Source organism: Microtus pennsylvanicus, chromosome 9, assembly GCF_037038515.1.
Source record: "Microtus pennsylvanicus isolate mMicPen1 chromosome 9, mMicPen1.hap1, whole genome shotgun sequence".
In the NCBI taxonomy this organism is placed as follows: Eukaryota; Metazoa; Chordata; class Mammalia; order Rodentia; family Cricetidae; genus Microtus; species Microtus pennsylvanicus.
In genome coordinates, this window is record NC_134587.1 from 21126219 (window position 1) to 21143341 (window position 17123).

Genomic DNA, 17123 nt, shown 5'->3' on the forward strand with positions numbered 1-17123 from the left:
ACTCTATGACAGAGATTCTGACGTTAGTATTGGGTTGCCTACTGAACAAGGGACTCCTTTGACTATAGCCCAGTACATTCTCATGATGATGAACACAGATAGTAATGTTACACAGACAGTGTTAGCGTGGGTCTTGCTGACCTCGCAGTGTGTATCATGCTGGCAGGAAGATTTCCAAGGGTGGAAAATCAGAAACTAGCATGTTTTAACCTATTGTGTTAACCATGTGCTTCGCTACAGTGTCTTAGCTCTATTTTTCCTACAAGAAGAGCCCGCCCAGATGTCCACTCCACTCTAGCTCACCTGTCAATCTCCTAGCCTTTCCAGAAGAGTATACTTTGCTTGTTAGAGAACTTTTCACCTATTGTTTGCTTTTTTTTTTAAGGTCAGTGGATAAGTCTGTCATCATATATGATATTGTAAGTATATCAGATCTTGTGTGTGAACTATGTAAATTGCAATTAGATAATTGAACCTCAAATTTAGTTATATAAAAATACATTTTTGTTGTTGTTTTGCCACCCCCCCCCCCCCCCGATAGGGTTTCTCTGTAGCTTTGGAGCCTGTCCTGGAATTCACTTTGTAGACCAGGCTGTCTTCGAACTCATGAAGATCCATCTGCCTCTGCCTCCTGAGTGCTGGGATTAAAGGTGTGTACCACCACCCAGCTAAAATATGTTTATTTTTAATATATCTATTTATTGTGCCCAAGAATATAATATTGATTCACACAACGCTGAAATAGTAAGATACTTGGAAAAACCTTAAATATTTCCATACTATCTTTATGATTTTAAATCTAATCACAGGAAACACAGAATTAGAACCAGTGTTCAAAAATTCATCCTGCCCAGCTTCCAAGGCAGCAGGCTGTGGTTGAATGTTGCCTACCCATAGTTCTTAGAGCACAGGGTGGATTCAGGGACCAACAGAAGAGTAAGTTACCACAGCCTTGGAAAAATATGAATTTGGGGCAGATTTATATGAGGAAATGCCGAATGGCATGAGTATAAAGAAAGATGAACATTTATATTTCACAAAGATAAAGTTGATGGGAGTGACCTTTAAGAGAAAGTCAGGGTTGTGTGGTGCCACATGACTGGGTTCAGGCATCAGCCATGATGACCATCCAGCAGAGGTGTAAGTCATAAGAGTGTGATGTCCAACAAGTGATTAGTTACCCACACAGGAGTTAAAGTCAGTGGTCACTCAAGCCGGGTGAGAAAGAGCTGCAGTCTCTCCTACCAGCTTGTTATGGGATGTTTACATTCACAAATGGGTGTAACACTGACTGTTGTCTCTAAACCATGTGCTATTCCCTGCTAGTAACTTGTCCTGACTAGTTACTCTGGGAAAAGCCACCTCAGTTGAGAAAATACCTCTGTTATATGGCCTGTAGGCAGTTCTGTCAGGCATTTTTTTCTTAATGATGGATGTTAAAAGACCACTCCTGAAGCCATGATGTTGGGTGGAAGGAGGCAGGCAGAGCAAGCCATGGAGAGCTGGCCAGCAGCAGAATCCTCCATGGCCTTTTCTGCCTCGGTCCCCGCCAGCTGGCGTCCCTCAGTGACAGACTGTGATCTGGAAGTGTAAGTGGGATTAAACCGTTCCTGCCCCAGGTTGCTCTTGGACGTGGTGTTTTATCACATCGGCAGGAACCCTAACTGGGATAGTATCTGTGCACTGACCCCCTAAGTGTGCCCAGTAGCAGCGCCTTCCATTCACTGATGCTGCAGTAGTACAGATACCACTGCAAGAATGCACCCTACTTCCTTTGTTATGCAACTGGGCTTCTAGTAACAGTTTTGGTCAAACTGGCAAATGTCAGGGGTCACTGGATAAAAACCTCCTAAGAAGGCAGTCAGTAGGCCGCCGTGCTGATGACCGAGGAAGCAGAACAAGCTCTAATATTTAGTTACGATGTCAGCCTTCCTTCTGTTGTCACTAAGTCTAGCAGGTTGGTGACCAGTAATGCATTCAGCATGTAGACCGTGTAAGTGACGCTTCATCCCTGCCTCATCTCTTGCCTGACTAATGTAGTTATTCTCTTATTTTCCAGGCTACTCAGAGTGTGCTTCACACATTGACTCAACATACCAGGTCTGGGTTAATTTCACTGCTCTAATACGATTAAAATACTAGCCAGACAGTATGTAATGGCTGTGTTTGTTAACTAGGTATGTCACAACGTGTGCCTTTGCACCCAACACCCTTTTACTTGCTACTGGTTCAATGGACAAGACTGTGAACATTTGGCAGTTTGACCTGGAAACACCTTACCAAGGTTAGTAAGATGACCCCATCCTTGTGCTGTGGGTAAGTGCTCTCTGTAAGGTCCAGCCCCAGCCCAAGCAATGAACATTTTTAACCATCTCAACACTGATCAGAAATTTGGGTGTGTCTTTTTTGTAGTCTCGGGGATTGAACCCAAGGCCTTGTGTATGCTAGGGCAAGTGCTTTACTTCAGAGCTACCCCCAAGCCTAAACTTTAGTTAATCCTTTAGTGTGCTATTCATATTGCCTTCCTCAATACACCACACAGACTCAAATTTAATACACCTTAAAACTACTTCTAGAGAATCCGTGTGAGTTGTCTGCAGTTACATTTTGGCAAAGGATTGTATGCACATTCTTGAATGTCAGGGCCCAGGAGTTTTTCCATGTTTGGTCCTGGTTTTTCAGGTTCACATAGCCTGAGGACAGAATAGGAATCTTAGCTTTATCTTGTTGGCTTTCCTTTTGGCCTCAGCAAGCAGCACAGGTGTGCAACTTGGTTTTCCTTTTATCATTGTCAGCAATAACCGCATGGCAGTGCTGGTGTCCAGGTGACAGCGAGCAGAGAATCCCTTCACGGTGGGGGTATTACAGAGTGAGGAAAATCTGGACTAGAGGTGTGGGTCAGTGGTAGAGCCTGTGGCCAGCATGCCCAAGGCCAAGGTTTGATCCTCAGCACCACAAAAACAAAAAACTCCTAAAGGATAGCATTTCCTGCAGCATTAGGTCACTCCTGTTGGTGCTATCCACTGAGCTTCTTAAGAGGAAGTTAGACAGTCAGGCAGACTCAGAGCAGGATGTGTAGAGAAGAAACGTTTGGTCTGCCGTTCACTTGCCTGTGCGCTTTAAAGCAGGAGGCATGAACGATCAGCTGAAGCAGCTGGTTGAAGACTGGTCAGAGGAGGATGTCTCAACGTGGCTTCGCGCGCAGGGATTGGAGGACCTCGTTGGTATTTTCCAGATGAACAACATCGATGGAAAAGAACTGCTCCATCTTACAAAAGAAAGTCTGGCTGGTGATTTGAAAATTGGTAAGGGCCGGGCGGGTGTAATGAATAATACTTCTCTGATCATATACTAACTTTTACACAAGCATCTTCAGCTTTCTTGTGTGTCTATTCAAAGTAGAATTGGTGGGTCATAGGGAAATCCTCTGCACGACACCGGAGAGTTGTCAGGCTGCTTTCCAAAGCAGCCCTGCTATTATACAGTCCTGTCAGCATAGGGAGGGCTTCTCCATAGCGTCTCCCAGCATGCAGGAGGGCTTCTCCATAGCCCCTCCCAGCATGGAGGAGGGCTTCTCCATAGCCCCTCCCAGCATGGAGGAGGGCTTCTCCATAGCCCCTCCCAGCATGGAGGAGGGCTTCTCCATAGCGTCCCCCAGCTGGGGGGGGGCTTCTCTACACCCACCCAGCAAGTGAGAAAGCTCCAACACTTGTTTGCTTTTGTTATTAGCACCATCCAGTAGTTGTGATTTCTCCTTTAGGCTTTTATTTGCATTTCCTTGATGTTGAGGTTGTTGGTTTAATGCATTTGGGTTGCTAGGGCAACATCCTGTAAACTAGGTAGCTAATAAATAAGAAATTGATTTCTTCATTCTGCCAAGTCCAAGATCAAGGTACTGGCGGTTTGGTATCTAGTCAGGAGTAGCTTCTGGCTTACTGACAGTACTTCCCTTAGTGGAATGGATGAGGTCACTCTCTGGGGGCTCATTTTTAGGGGTTCTGATCCTGTTTGTCCAAAGCCCCTCTGTCACCACTGTGTTACTTGTAACTAGGTTTTGTGCTTGCTCTTGGCCTAAGCCTGGGAATCAATGGTTTCAACATGAATATTCTTCTTCACAGTTTGGTAAATCGGCAGATTCAATAATTTAGGAGCAGAATTAGAAAACTTGTTCACTGGAGCATCTGGTTCTCCACATCGTTCTGAAATATCTGATATTTTAGCCTTATGTCAGGATCTACTGTGTGGCCATGCCCTGTGATCCTCCTGCCCCCACCTCTCAAAGATTACAGGCAGGCACTCTTTCCATAGAACACTAGTTGGGCTGAGACAGGATTAGAATCGGGAAAAGAGAAAATGAAAATAGGAAAGGCAAACTGGTGACATACATGCCGACGTTTGCTTTGTGCACGCAGGAATGTCTTGTGTGCATTTTTTGTCGTAGTTTGATTTCAGGGTTTCTGATGCCAGCATAAAATCCGAATTCAGCGCATAGAAGTAGTCGTGCACTGTAAAGTATGTTGGGCTGTCGTAGGCCAAAGCAGTGTCCACCGTGTTTGACACAGTAGCTAAGAGACTGAGCAATGCCAAGCCTCTCAGCAATAGGAGAAAGGGCTTTTAGACATTCTTGAGTCTCTCAATCTAGTGTTTTCACCAATGCGTTTAAACCATTTTCTAGGTTGCTAATGAAAAACCTCATAGTAGGATCCTGTCTGGAAAGCACAGGTACTTAAGAAGGGTGTGAAAACAGTGAGCCACTGTGGGTGTGCCCTCCAGCTCTCCAGAGATCAGAGTCAGGGCTTCCCTAAGAAGTAACTCCTGATGTCATACAGTCTCGTAAGGAGTAACCTCTGTCCTGATGTTGAGATGTTCTGGGGCATTTGTGAAGCTGTGCATTTGTGAACACTGTTGACCTATCTTTATTATAGTGTGCATGATAGAGAGCAAGGAAACCAACATCGGGACAGTATTAGAAGAGCCCCGAGTGCAGTCGCTAGAGCTGTGTGTGCACCGGCCTCGGCGGCGCATAGCCAGGCCCTCGGGACGCTGTGCTGTGCTGTGCTGGAGATCTTAGAACTTGGAAGTGATGAGCTGGTAGAGTTTAGAACGGCAAGTGCAAAGAAACTACTGTAGGTCAGAACTCACGTACTGAAATAATTTATCATACAGTTATAAATAGGAATGAAAGCGTTTTTGTTTTCGTTTTTTTTTCCACAGAGGTTTCAAAGTTTGGTCTTTTCTTTCAGTGAACTAATAAAAGCCCATGAGGCCTTTTTTTTTTTTTAAAAAATAATTTCCCAGGTTGCTAGGGTTTGGAGGTGTGCGCCTCAACATCCACGTGTTAAGTTCGAGGGCCAGCCTGTGATATTGCAGGGAGAGGACAGCGACAGAGCTGTAAGAGCTGAGACTTAGTGGGATCAAGTTAGCTCATTGTCATATCCCCTGAGGAAGGCACTGGGGCCCCCTTCCCTTCCCTTCCTCTTGCTTCCTAGACACCAGGAAGCAAGCGGCTTCATCACTGAGTGTTCCCATGACATTCTCCTGTCAAAATGCAGGGGAGCCAACTCATCCATGGACGAAAACTGACCTGGGTTCAACCCTTCCACCTTTCGGTCAGCTCGAGTATTGTGTCCAGTAAGAGAAAGCTGATATTAACACATTGCTGAAAAATAATTCAAATTTCTTTTCTAGCTTTATGCTTCACCCGTCTTTACACCCTTATGTCTTGAAAGTTTATTTCACTTCCCAGTGACACTTCAGATTTCCTTTTAGAATCCCTGGGGCTGCGCAGCAAAGTGATGAGGAGCATTGAAGAGCTCAGGGCCAAGATGGACTCCCTTTCTTCTGGAATCCCCGATGAGTTTATCTGTCCAATAACCAGAGAGCTTATGAAGGACCCCGTCATCGCGTCAGGTATGTGTTCCGACTTCCAGGCTCAGGGTGCACAATGGTGGGGCTCTCTGAACAAACTCATTGACACTTGGGCTGAGCTCAAAATTCCATTTTTCTCATGAGTAGGTTTTTTTTTCCTTTTAAAAAAAGTCATTAGATCCAAAGTAAACAATCGTACATTGTATATTTTGTAATAAACTGGACACAGTACATTTGCAATTGAGACCAAAGGATTAAGTTTTGAAATTTCACCTAAATGGATGTGAATACCAGATGAAAAGACTGTGTGAATGTGTGTGTGTGCGCACGTAGGTGTGCGTGCGCCCGCAGGGGGGGCCGCTGGGTGTCTTTCTCTGTCACTGTCTGCCTTAGTCCCTTAAGACACACTCTCCCACTGGAAGCTTGAACCTTGCAGATTAGGCTAGGCTGGCCAGTGAACTCCCAGGCTCCACCTGTCTCATGCTGAGGTTGGAGTCAAGGCATGCATAGCCATACCAGGCTTTTATGTGGGTACGGGTGGTGTGGGTGTGAGTCCTCATGTTCACGGCTGCACAGGAAGCTCTCTTACCTGATGAGCTTCTCCCAGCCCTCAAGATTTAAGGTGACTTTTGTTGTGTCTATCATGCACTTTAATGATTCAGAGACAAGAATGTGAAGATTATGACGTTAGGACATTTGATATCAATCTCTCATCAGTATACATATGTTTAGCAGAATGTTTTTGATTTTCCTTGTTGCACACACCAATAATTCATTCCTTTTCATTGCTGTATAGTGTGGCATTGCACTAGCTATACCACAAAACATGTGTCTATTAACTGGCAATGGGCTAGCATGTCTGAAGCTGTCATGACATTCCATGCACAGATCTTTGTCTGGGAAGGACTCATGTCTCATCATAAAAGATTTAGGAGTGGAATTTCTGGATTGTTTTACTAAGTGCATGTTAAAACTCCTGAAATGTTTCTCAAGGTGGATGCCCTATTTTGAGTTTATAACTGAGACTCCAGTTTCTGCCTGTATCTGCAAACATGTGGTATTGCTAGTTGTTCTAATCCTGCATAACAGGTATAAAGTGGCATCTCATTGGACTTTTAACCCTCCCCACAATGAAGCGTCTTTCGATATGCTTCTTATCTACTATCTCTTGCCCTTTCCTCATTTTGTATTGAATTATCAGTTTGTTTTCTAAGTGTGTCTTTTGTAAGGCAATGCATTATATACACTTTTTCTATGGCATCTTTGAAAAACATGTTTAATTTTGATGGAATCCACAGAACCATTTTCATGTTGCTTCATCATTTTTTAAGAGGGCTGCCTGTCCAAGGTTGCAGGACTTCCCATGTTTTACTCCAGACACATTATAGTTTTTAGGTCTATGGTTTGAGTTAATTTTTGCATGTGGTAAGAAATGAAAATGCCTTCCCTGTTCTTGGTCTTTCCTCGCTAAAGTGGATGACCATCCATCGGAGGCCCACTCCCAGGCTCAGTGTTATCCTTATGTCCGATCTTGTGTCAGTTAGTCCTGGACCACTACTGCTTTTTTAAAAATTGTTTTTATTGAGCTATATATTTTTCTCTGCTCCCCTCCCCTTCGGCCCTCTCCCATGGTACCCATACTCCCAATTTACTCAGGAGATCTAATCTTTTTCTACTTCCCATGTAGATTAGATCTATGTATGTCTCTCTTAGGGTACACATTATTGTCTAGGTTCTCTGGGATTGTGAATTGTAGGCTGGTTTTTCTTTATGTCTAAAAGCTACTTATGAGTGAGTACATATGATATTTGTCTTTCTGGATCTGGGTTACCTCACTCAATATGTTGTTTTCTAGATCCATCCATTTGCCTGCAAATTTCAAGATGTTATTATTTCTTTCTGCTGTGTAGTACTCCATTGTATAAATGTACCACATTTTCCCTATCCATTCTTCAGCTAAAGGACATGTAGGTTGTTTCCAGGCTCTGGCTATGACAAACAATGCTGCTATGAACATAGTGAGTACATGTTAGCACGGTTGAGCCTTTGGATATATACCCAAAAGTGTTATTACTGGGTATTGAGGAAGGTTGTTTCCTAATTTTCTGAAAAATCACCTTACTGATATCCAAAGGGGCTGTATCAGCTTGCAGTCGCACCAGCAATGAAGGAGTGTTCCTTTTACCCCACATCCTCTCCAGCGTAAGTTGTCATCAGTGTTTTTGATCTTGGCCATTCTTACAGGTATAAGATGGTATCTCAGAGTTGTTTTGATTTGCATTTCTCTGATGACTAAGGATGTTGAACATTTCCTTAAGTGTCTTTCAACCATTTTAGATTCCTCTGTTGAGAGTTCTCTGTTTAGGTCTGTACCCCATTTTTTTATTGGATTATTTGTTCTTTTGATGACCAATTTGAGTTCTTTGTATATTTTGGAGATCAGCCCTCTGTCTGATGTGGGGTTAGTGAAGATCTTTTCCCATTGGGTAGGCTGTTTTGTCTTGTTGACTGTGTCCTTTACCGAAGCTTTTAAGTTTCAGAAGGCCATTTTGTTTCTCTCATTATCTGTGCTACTGGGGTTCTATTTAGGAAATGGTCTCCTGTGCCAATGTATTCAGGTATACTTCCCACTTTCTGTTCTATGAGATTTAGTGTGGTTGGCTTTATGTTGAGATCTTTGATCCATTTGGACTTGAGTTTTATGCGTGGTGATAGATACAGAATACATGTTGATATCCAGTTATGCCAGCACCATTTGTTGAATATTTCTTTTTTCCATTTTATACTTTTTGCCTCTCTGTCAAAAATAGGGTGTTCGTAGGTGTGTAGATTGATATCTGAGTCTTTGATTTGGTTCCATTGGTCCTCCTGTCTCTCTTTATGCCAATACCAGACTGTTTTCATCATTGTAGCTCTTCTGTATTAGAGTTTGAAGTCAGGGATTGTGATGCCTCCAGAAGGTCCTTTATTTTACAGGATTGTTTTGGGTATCCTGGGTTTTTTGCTTTTCCATATGAAATTGAGTATTGTTCTTTTGAGGTCTGTGAAGAATTTTGCTGGGCATTGCATTGAATCTGTAGATTGCTTTTAGTAAGACTGCCATTTTTACTATTTTAATTCTGCCTACCCAAGAGCATGGGAGGTCTTTCCACTTCCTGGTGTCTTCTTCAATTTCGTTCTTGTCATACAAGTCTTCCACTTGTTTGGTTAGTTACTCTGAGATATTTTATGCTATTTGTGGCTATTGTGAAGGATGATGTTTCTGATTTCTTTCTCAGCCCATTTATCATCTGTGTACAGGAGGACTACTGATGTGTTTGAGTTAATCTTGTATCCTGCTATATTACTGAAAGTGTTTGAGTTGTAGAAGTTCCTTGGTAGAATTTTTGGGGTCGCTTATGTAAACTATCATATAATCAGCAAATAGTGAGAGTTTGACGTCTTTTCTAATGTGTACCCCCTTGATCTCCTTTTGGTGTCTTATTGCTCTAGCTAGGACCTCAAGAACTATATTGGATATGGAAAGAGTGGACAACCTTGTCTTGTTCCTGATTTCCGTGGAATTGCTGGGAGTTTCTATTTAGTTTGATGTTGGCTATTGGCTTGCTGTATATTGCCTTTACTATGTTTAGGTATGTTTCTTGTATCCCTGCTCTTTCCAAGACCTTTATCATGAATGGATGTTGTATTTTGTCAAAGGCTTTTTCATCATCTAATGAGATGATCATGTATTTTTTTTCAGATTGTTTATATGGTGGATTACATTGACAGATTTTTGTGTGTGTGATAGTTTGCCTCTTTTTGTTCTAGAGTTATCAAATGTTCTGTTAATTCACTAGTGTGGGATTTTTCCAGCTTCTTTATGTAGGCATTTAGTGCTATGAAATTTCCTCTTAACACTGCTTTCATTGTGTCCCATAAATTTGGGTATGTTGTGTGGTCATTTTCATTGAATTTTAGGAAGTCTTTAATTTTTTTGAATTTTAGGAAGTCTTTAATTTCTTCATTTCTCCCTTGACCCATTGATGATTCAGGTGAGCATTGTTTAATTTACATGTGTTTGTAGGCTTTCTGAAACTAGTGTTGCTGTTGAATTCTAATTTTAAGCCTTGGTGATCCGATAAGATACATGGGGTTATTCTTTTTTTTTTTAAATCTGTTGAGGTTTGCTTTGTTACCTAGTTAGTAGGTGGTCAGTTTTTGAGAAGGTTACATGTGGTGCTGAGAAGGTATATTCTTTTATGTTTGGATGGAATGTTTTATAGATGTCTGTTAACATAACATCTGTTAGTTCCCTTATTTCTCTGTTAAGTTTCTGTCTGACAGACCTGTCCAATGGTGAGAGTGGGGTGTTGAAGTCTCTCACTATTAGTGTGTGGGGTTAATGTGTGATTTAAGCTTTAGAAGTGTTTCTTTTACATATGAAGGTGCCCTTGTATTTTGGGCATAGATGTTCAGTATTGAGATTTTCTCTTGAGGAATTTTTCCTGTGACTAGTATGAAATGTCCTTCTTTATCTCTTTTGATTAATTTTAGTTTGAAGCCTGTTTTGTTAGATATTAGGTTAGCTATACCAGCTTGTTTCTTAGGTCGATTTGATTAGAAAAATTTTTCCCAACCCTTTACTCTGAGGGGCTATCTGTCTTGTATGCAGCAGAAGGATGGAGTCTGTTTTTGTATACAGTAAGCTAGCCTGTGTCTTTAAAAAAAAATATGTATATAGCGTTCTGTCTACATGTATGCCTGCTGGTCAGGAGAGAGTGCCAAATATTATTACAGATGGTTTTGAGTGACAATGTGGTTGCTGGGAATTGAGCTCAGGACCTCTGGAAGAGTAAGCAGTGCTCTTAACCACTGAGCCATCTCTCCAGCCCCTAGCCTGTGAGTTGAGTCCATTTATATTAAGGGATATTAATGGCCAGTGATTGCCAGCTCCTGTTATTTTAGTTTTTGTTGGTGGTGATGGTATTGTGTGTTTTTCCCTTCTTTGGGATTTGCTGCTGTAAGATTATCTATTGTTTGTGTTTTTGTGGATGTAGCCAACTTCCTTGGGTTCCTTCTAGCACTTTGTGTAGGGCTGGGTTTGTGGCTAGGCACTGGTTATATCTGGTCTTGTTTTGTTTTATGGTGATTGAAAGTTTTACTGGGTATAGTTGTCTGGGCTGGCATCTCTTAATGTCTGCATAATGCTTGACCAGGACCTTCTGGCTTTTATTGTTTCCACTGAGACATCAGGTATAATTCTGATAGGTCTGTCTTTGTGTTACTTGGCCTTTTTCTTTGCAGCTCTTAAAATTCTTTATTTTGTATGTTATTGTATTGATTATTATGTGGCAAGGGGACTTTTTTCTTTGATCCAGTCTATTTGGTGTTCTGTAAGCTTCTTGTAGCTTCATAGGCATATCTTTATTTAGGTTGGGAAAGTTTTCTTCTATGGTTTTGTTAAATATATTTTCTGTGCTTTTGAGTTGGACTTCTTCTATACCTATTATTCTTAGGTTTGGCCTTTTCATGGTGTTACATATTTTCTGAATACTTTGTGTTAAGCTTTTGTTAGAGTTAATGTTTTCTTTTACCAGTGAGTCTATTTCCTCTATTGTATCTTCTGCGCTTGAGATTCTCTTCCATCTCTTCTTATATTCTGTTGTTTGTTTGCATTTGTACTTCCTGATTATTTTTCATAATTTCCATTTCTATAATTCCCTGTTTTGTATTGTCTCTATTTCAGCTTTCAAGTCTTTAATAGTTTCTTTCATATGTTTGATTATTTTTAAGGGATTTGTTGATTTCTTCCAACTTTTTTTGTTTGTATTTTCCTCCATTTCTTTGAGGGAATTTTTCATTTTCCTCTTTAGAGGCTTCAAACATTCTCCTAAAGTTAATTTTTAGGTCATTTTCTTCTGCTGCATCTATATTTGGTTGTTCAAGACTTGCTGTTGTAGGACTACTAGTTTTTATTGGCATATTGTCGCTCTTTGTGGAGTTGCATATGTTCTTACCTTGTCTACCCATCTTTTCCTCTGATTGGTGTAATTGGGGCTGTCTGTGTCTCTGGTGATCAGTCTTCCAGGTGCCAGTGGATCCAAGGCTCAGATGATTGCTCTTTATGGTGCAGTCAGGGCCACAGTTCCAGTCACCCTGTTAGTCACTCTGTGTTCCTGGAGGTTGCTTACCACTCCCAGGGGTTGTTCAGGCCTGCTCCCACGAAGGTTGCTGCTTTGGGCCTGCTCTGGCAGAGGTCACTGGCTCAGGGCTGCTACCTCAGAGGTCCCTGACTTGCACCTTGATCCGAAGAGGTCTCTGGCTCGGGCCTGTTCCCTCAGGGATCACTCCCTTGTACCTGCTCCTGTGGAGGTCGCTGCCTCAGCCGCTGTTGCTTTATAGTGGGTCTCAAGTATGGTCAATGAGTCTGCAGACTTGGTTTCTACATACACGGCTTTCTTCATGGCAGCGGCTTGTTGGCGGTTTCACTAGGATGGTGTTTCATGCGGAGAGGAACTGGGGGCATTGCTTGCCAGCTTCGTGGGCCTTTTTCTGTCCTAGTAACGCTGTTTGCTGTATAGATTTTGCAGTTTTTCTTTTGTTAAAATTACTTGGTATTTTCTACTACTGTGGTTTTACACTTTTTATTGCAGTTGTATGGGGGAATAGGACTGGGCTTGATATATTGGCTTTATGTCCTGTGACTGCTACATCCATTGGTAACAGCTTCATAACAGGCGCAGGAGTAGGTTTGCTTTGCATCTAACTTGGATCGCATCTGTGCCAGGAGACAGCTGCCTTTTCCTCCCTTCTCACTTGCAGCTTCTTTCTTTCTGGTCACACAAGCCAACAATAAAGTTACAGAGACAAGGAGAACAGACATTTTACCATGAGCTTCCCCGAGAGGAAGAGCATCCTGACTTTCAGCCCTCGGTCAGTGTTCACTGCCCTCCTTCAAGTGAAGGAAGTTCCTTCCGTTCTTAGTTTGGGAATTAAAACAATGGTTTGTTTTTTTAAAGTCCTAATAAGCATCACTACTTTACTTAAATATAAGTTTTTCAATCATTTGCCTTTTTGTTCAGTTTTAATATAGCTTGTGCATTTTTGCCCTTTACTAAGTCTTGGATCCCTTTTCTTATGTGATAAAGGCTGATATTGTATCTAGGATTGTGAAATTGTGAAAGATTGGGGTGAATGTAAAACTGGTAACTTGGCACTGGTCAGGTATCCTCTGCTGGGTCCCTTTCCTTTGGGGCCTGCTTCATTCATAATTTACTGACACTGATTTTTCTAAAAAGTTAATTTCATGCACAGAATTCATGATACTAAGAATCTGCTATCCCAGGTCTGGCCACTTTGCTTGTTGTCCAGAGCATCTGCGTTGGGGAATCATACTCCAGTTGAGTTCATGTACATTGAATTAGTTCCTGTGTATTGCTTTAAGGCATGTCTTTGGCATGCAATTATTCTCTTGAGTGGCGTTTTTATGGGAAACCGTCAGGTGTCTTGGTCCCTTCCACCTTTCCTGGCGACCTTCAGCAACTGCTCTGCTGCCACTGTTCTTTGCCCACTGAGACTGTGCTCAAAATTTCAGTTACTGGGCTGGAGAGATGGCTCAGTGGTTAAGAGCACTGTCTGCTCTTCCAGAGGTCCTGAGTTCAATTCCCAGCAACCACATGGTGGCTCACAACCATCTGTAATGAGATCTGGTGCCCTCTTCTGGCGTGTGGGTATACATGGAGGCAGAAAGTTGTATACATAATAAATAAATAAATCTTTAAAAAAAAAAAAACTTCAGTTACTGGGTCATTCCCAGAAGTTGCACGTAGCATGTAGAATATCATTATAGACCTGGAGCCAGGCTGCCTGGGTTTACATTTCAGTACTGTTATCTATACCTGCATTCTATGGAAAGTCAGCCTGCTGTACAGGGTGAATATATACGTCACGGTTCCTCCATAATGGAGTGCTACCAGCTGCATATTAAATATTTTCCATGGTTCTTCATGGAATCATTAGAAAAACATAGGCTTTAACTTTTCAGTGTTAAGCCTGCATGCATGTCAGCCTTCCCTCTTAGAAGCACCTTCATTCAAGGAATAATGTCTAGCAATGGGGACATACAAAATAGAAAATTGGGATATGGCTGGCCAAGCCTGATGACCTGAGTTTGACCGCTAGGACCCACTTGGTGAAAGACAAGGTCAGCTCCTGCAAGCTGTCCTCCAGCCTCCACACACACACTTATACAAATCAGTAACTGAAGTAGATAGATGGGAGCGTGCCCATTTAAATAGGCCAAGCGCTTCTGTGTGGGCGCATGTTGTCCATGTGAATACATGAAAGGTCAGAGGATAGCCTCTGACCTTTGGTCCCTACCTTTCTTCTTCCTCAGCTGTGCCCACCAAGCTTCTGTGGCTTCTCCTGTTTCCACCTATCTCACCACAGGAGCGTGGCCGTGCCTGACTACACCTGGCTTTACATGGTTCTTGGGATCCAAACTGGGGTCTTCAAGTACGTTAGCACTGAACCATACCCCCAGGTCTTCATTCTGTGGAAAGCTTAGAGTCTTAGGTCAAGGCTGGGGATGTAGCTCCATGGCCACACCTGCCTTGCTTGTATCAGGCCTGCTGGGTATGTCCCTCAACCCTGTACACAAATGGAAGATGAAACCTTAACATGTAGTGAAAATAAACAAGAAGTTCTCCCCGGTGACATGTTTGAGCTCAATTACATATTGTATTTCACTTTTTATGTAAATTTAACTGAAAAATCAGCAGCCGTACCTGTTTTTAGCAGTCTTTCTTCAGGGACTTGAGGTTTTCTGGGAGGCAGTGTGGTCTGTGTGAACGCTCTGGTGGTGAACCTTGGGGTTCTGCTTTGGGATGAACTGTGGTAGGACAGCTTGAAACCTGTGTGTGAATGTGTGTGTGTGCATGCTGACATCTGTGAATACATATGAAGATGACGTTTTTCTCAACCTCTCAGTCTGAGGCAGGCTCTCTCTCCGGAGGAGAGAACATGAAAATCTTACTTATTAAAGAAAATTTATTAAATATGGGTGTAGGAGAGAGGAGATTATTAGCTAGTTTATGGTTTATTTATATCATAAATAGGAACCAAATGGACACTATCTTATAATGTCTTTATTCCTTTTAAAGAAAAAAGTGGTCAGGCGGTGGTGGTGCTCACCTTTAATCCTAGCATTTGGAAGGCATAGGCAGGTAGATTTTAGTAAGTTCCAGGCCAGCCAGGACTACTATACAGAGAAAAACAAACAAACAGAAAAAAATGTAACCAGTAGGTCAAAAGAAATTGCTGCCTAGCAGTGGTGCACACCTTTAATCCCAGCACTCAGGAGGCAGAGGCAGGTGGATCTCTGAGTTTGAGGTCAGCCTCGTCTACACTGAACTCCAGGACAGCCAGGACTGTTACACAGAGAAACCATGTCTAGGAAAAAAGGAAGGAGAAGGAGGAAGAAGCAATAAATTCCTAAAGCAGTTCCATAGTGAAAGAATCTGTGACCATAGACATAAAGTTGAGCTAAGTTCAGCGTAATCTACCTGTAGTCTGAAACAGGACAGTTGCCGCTAAGTGAAGGGGTCTGAAGAGCCAGAATCCAGATCCCAGGAAAACAGAAGACAAGAACGCTGCCTAACACCGTGGACCTCACCTCTTGGTGAGCAGGGCCAGCGTAGTTGCCAGCAGTAGCTCAAAGCACAGCAGCTCCAGGCAGTGGGAGGAGAACGCAGTGACAGAATGTTCACACCCCTGACCAGAACAGCCACAAGAGCGGACTCAAAACTTCAAAACAGAAAGTTTAGCTTCTGTCTGAATGCAAAGCCTCCATAGATGCTAATTGTGTACATGAGAGGCAACACAAAGCGTTCTGTTACAGCAGCAGATGACAGGAGATTTTAAAGGGTCCTTTACCTAAGCTAAAACACATTTAGCACATTTCTCTGGCCTATTGGCACAGGAATTAGTCATGGATCTGTCAGCGGTACTGAGTAGAGACACCAAACTGCACAAACCTTACTGCTAATCAGTGAACGGGGTGTTAACAAGTTCAGCTTTCACAACACAACAGAATGGAGTTTTTCTTAAACTCTTGTTATAACTCAACATTTGGTCATTAGCAGTGGGCAAATAACCAGGGTATGGTGGTACATGCCTGTCATTCCAGTGGTGGAGAGGTAGGAGGATGGCCGCAAGCTTGAGGTTAGCCTGGGCTACATAGTGGAATCATGTCTAAAAGAAAAAGGCAGATAGTTAGAATAAACCATCTTACAACTGTGCAGTATGCTCAGTGTCATGATGGTCATCAGTGGAACACAACTCACAACTCAGAGCCACACTGCAGCCATGTTAGCTGATGGCTTAGTCTCAAAGCGTTGGGGAGAATAAGTGTTGGCAGAATGGACAGAAAATAGAGTCTTATGTCATTGGTGAAATTTTAAAATGCTCTGGCTATTGTTGAGACACACTTGGCAGTTTCCCAAAACTTATACCTATGTTATAACTCCTAGGTGTGCGTGTCCAGGTTCACGGGAGAAGCTGGGCACAGACAGCAGTGTTGAATACCCACAAAATAGAAACTGTTCAGATTTGCTTCTTTCAACAGAAGGGATACATACAATGTACAGCTACACAGTTATTAGCCATACAAAGCTGAAGTGTCAACAAAAATGTAATCACGGCTGAAGCCCCATGAATGCAAGGCTGTGATGTTCGCATGGGGAGGCAGGAGGATGGCCATTGAGGGCTCTGTTTTCAACAATTGCAGGTTTCATAGATTTTAGCATAGGGAGAGAAGCAAGCATCTCAGCCTGGGGGAAAACAGTGCAAGCTCATCAGTGAAAGTAGTGGAGCAGGAACTCCAAGCTCACACTGGTCTCCCCTCCTGGGGGCCCACAAGTTTGCGTCCCATTGTTCACCACACATGTCAAAGAAAGCAAACCACTTAGCGCAAACGGGGCATAAGGATGGCAGGGATTACTTTCCTCCTCGCCATCTGTTCTGGTCATATTCTGTCGTCTCTAACTCAGTGCTGTTCATTACCTGGAAGAGTTTCCCTGGGTTATCCCTAAGGCTCTTTTCTTCCCTCTACCTTACCAAAATTTATCTTCGTACCACTCTACCCTTTATTCGAGCATAGTTTCTGAATTTAAACACAGCTCTGACGTCAGCTGTTGTGTTCCGACAGGACAGCCCAGCCTTAGTACACCTTCCGGGGACGAGCCCTCTGTTGTGGAAGAGGTATTTTAGACACG

The 17123-nt window shown here is 42.6% G+C and overlaps 1 protein-coding gene across 5 annotated transcripts in view; it reads left to right on the forward strand.

The window, feature by feature from the left end:
- Positions 1-17123, forward strand: part of Wdsub1 (WD repeat, sterile alpha motif and U-box domain containing 1) — a 35428-nt gene that overhangs the window by 17170 nt on the left and 1135 nt on the right. For 3 of the 5 annotated variants that reach the window (XM_075985114.1, XM_075985116.1, XM_075985115.1), the window contains exons 6-10: positions 386-419; positions 2060-2100; positions 2178-2284; positions 3126-3305; positions 5770-5910. In XM_075985114.1, coding sequence (XP_075841229.1) covers positions 386-419; positions 2060-2100; positions 2178-2284; positions 3126-3305; positions 5770-5910 — 503 coding nt within the window. Of the gene's footprint in view, positions 1-385; positions 420-2059; positions 2101-2177; positions 2285-3125; positions 3306-5769; positions 5911-14245; positions 14371-17123 lie in introns of those variants that run through there. The other 2 variants (XM_075985118.1, XM_075985117.1) reach the window with 2 other exon arrangements.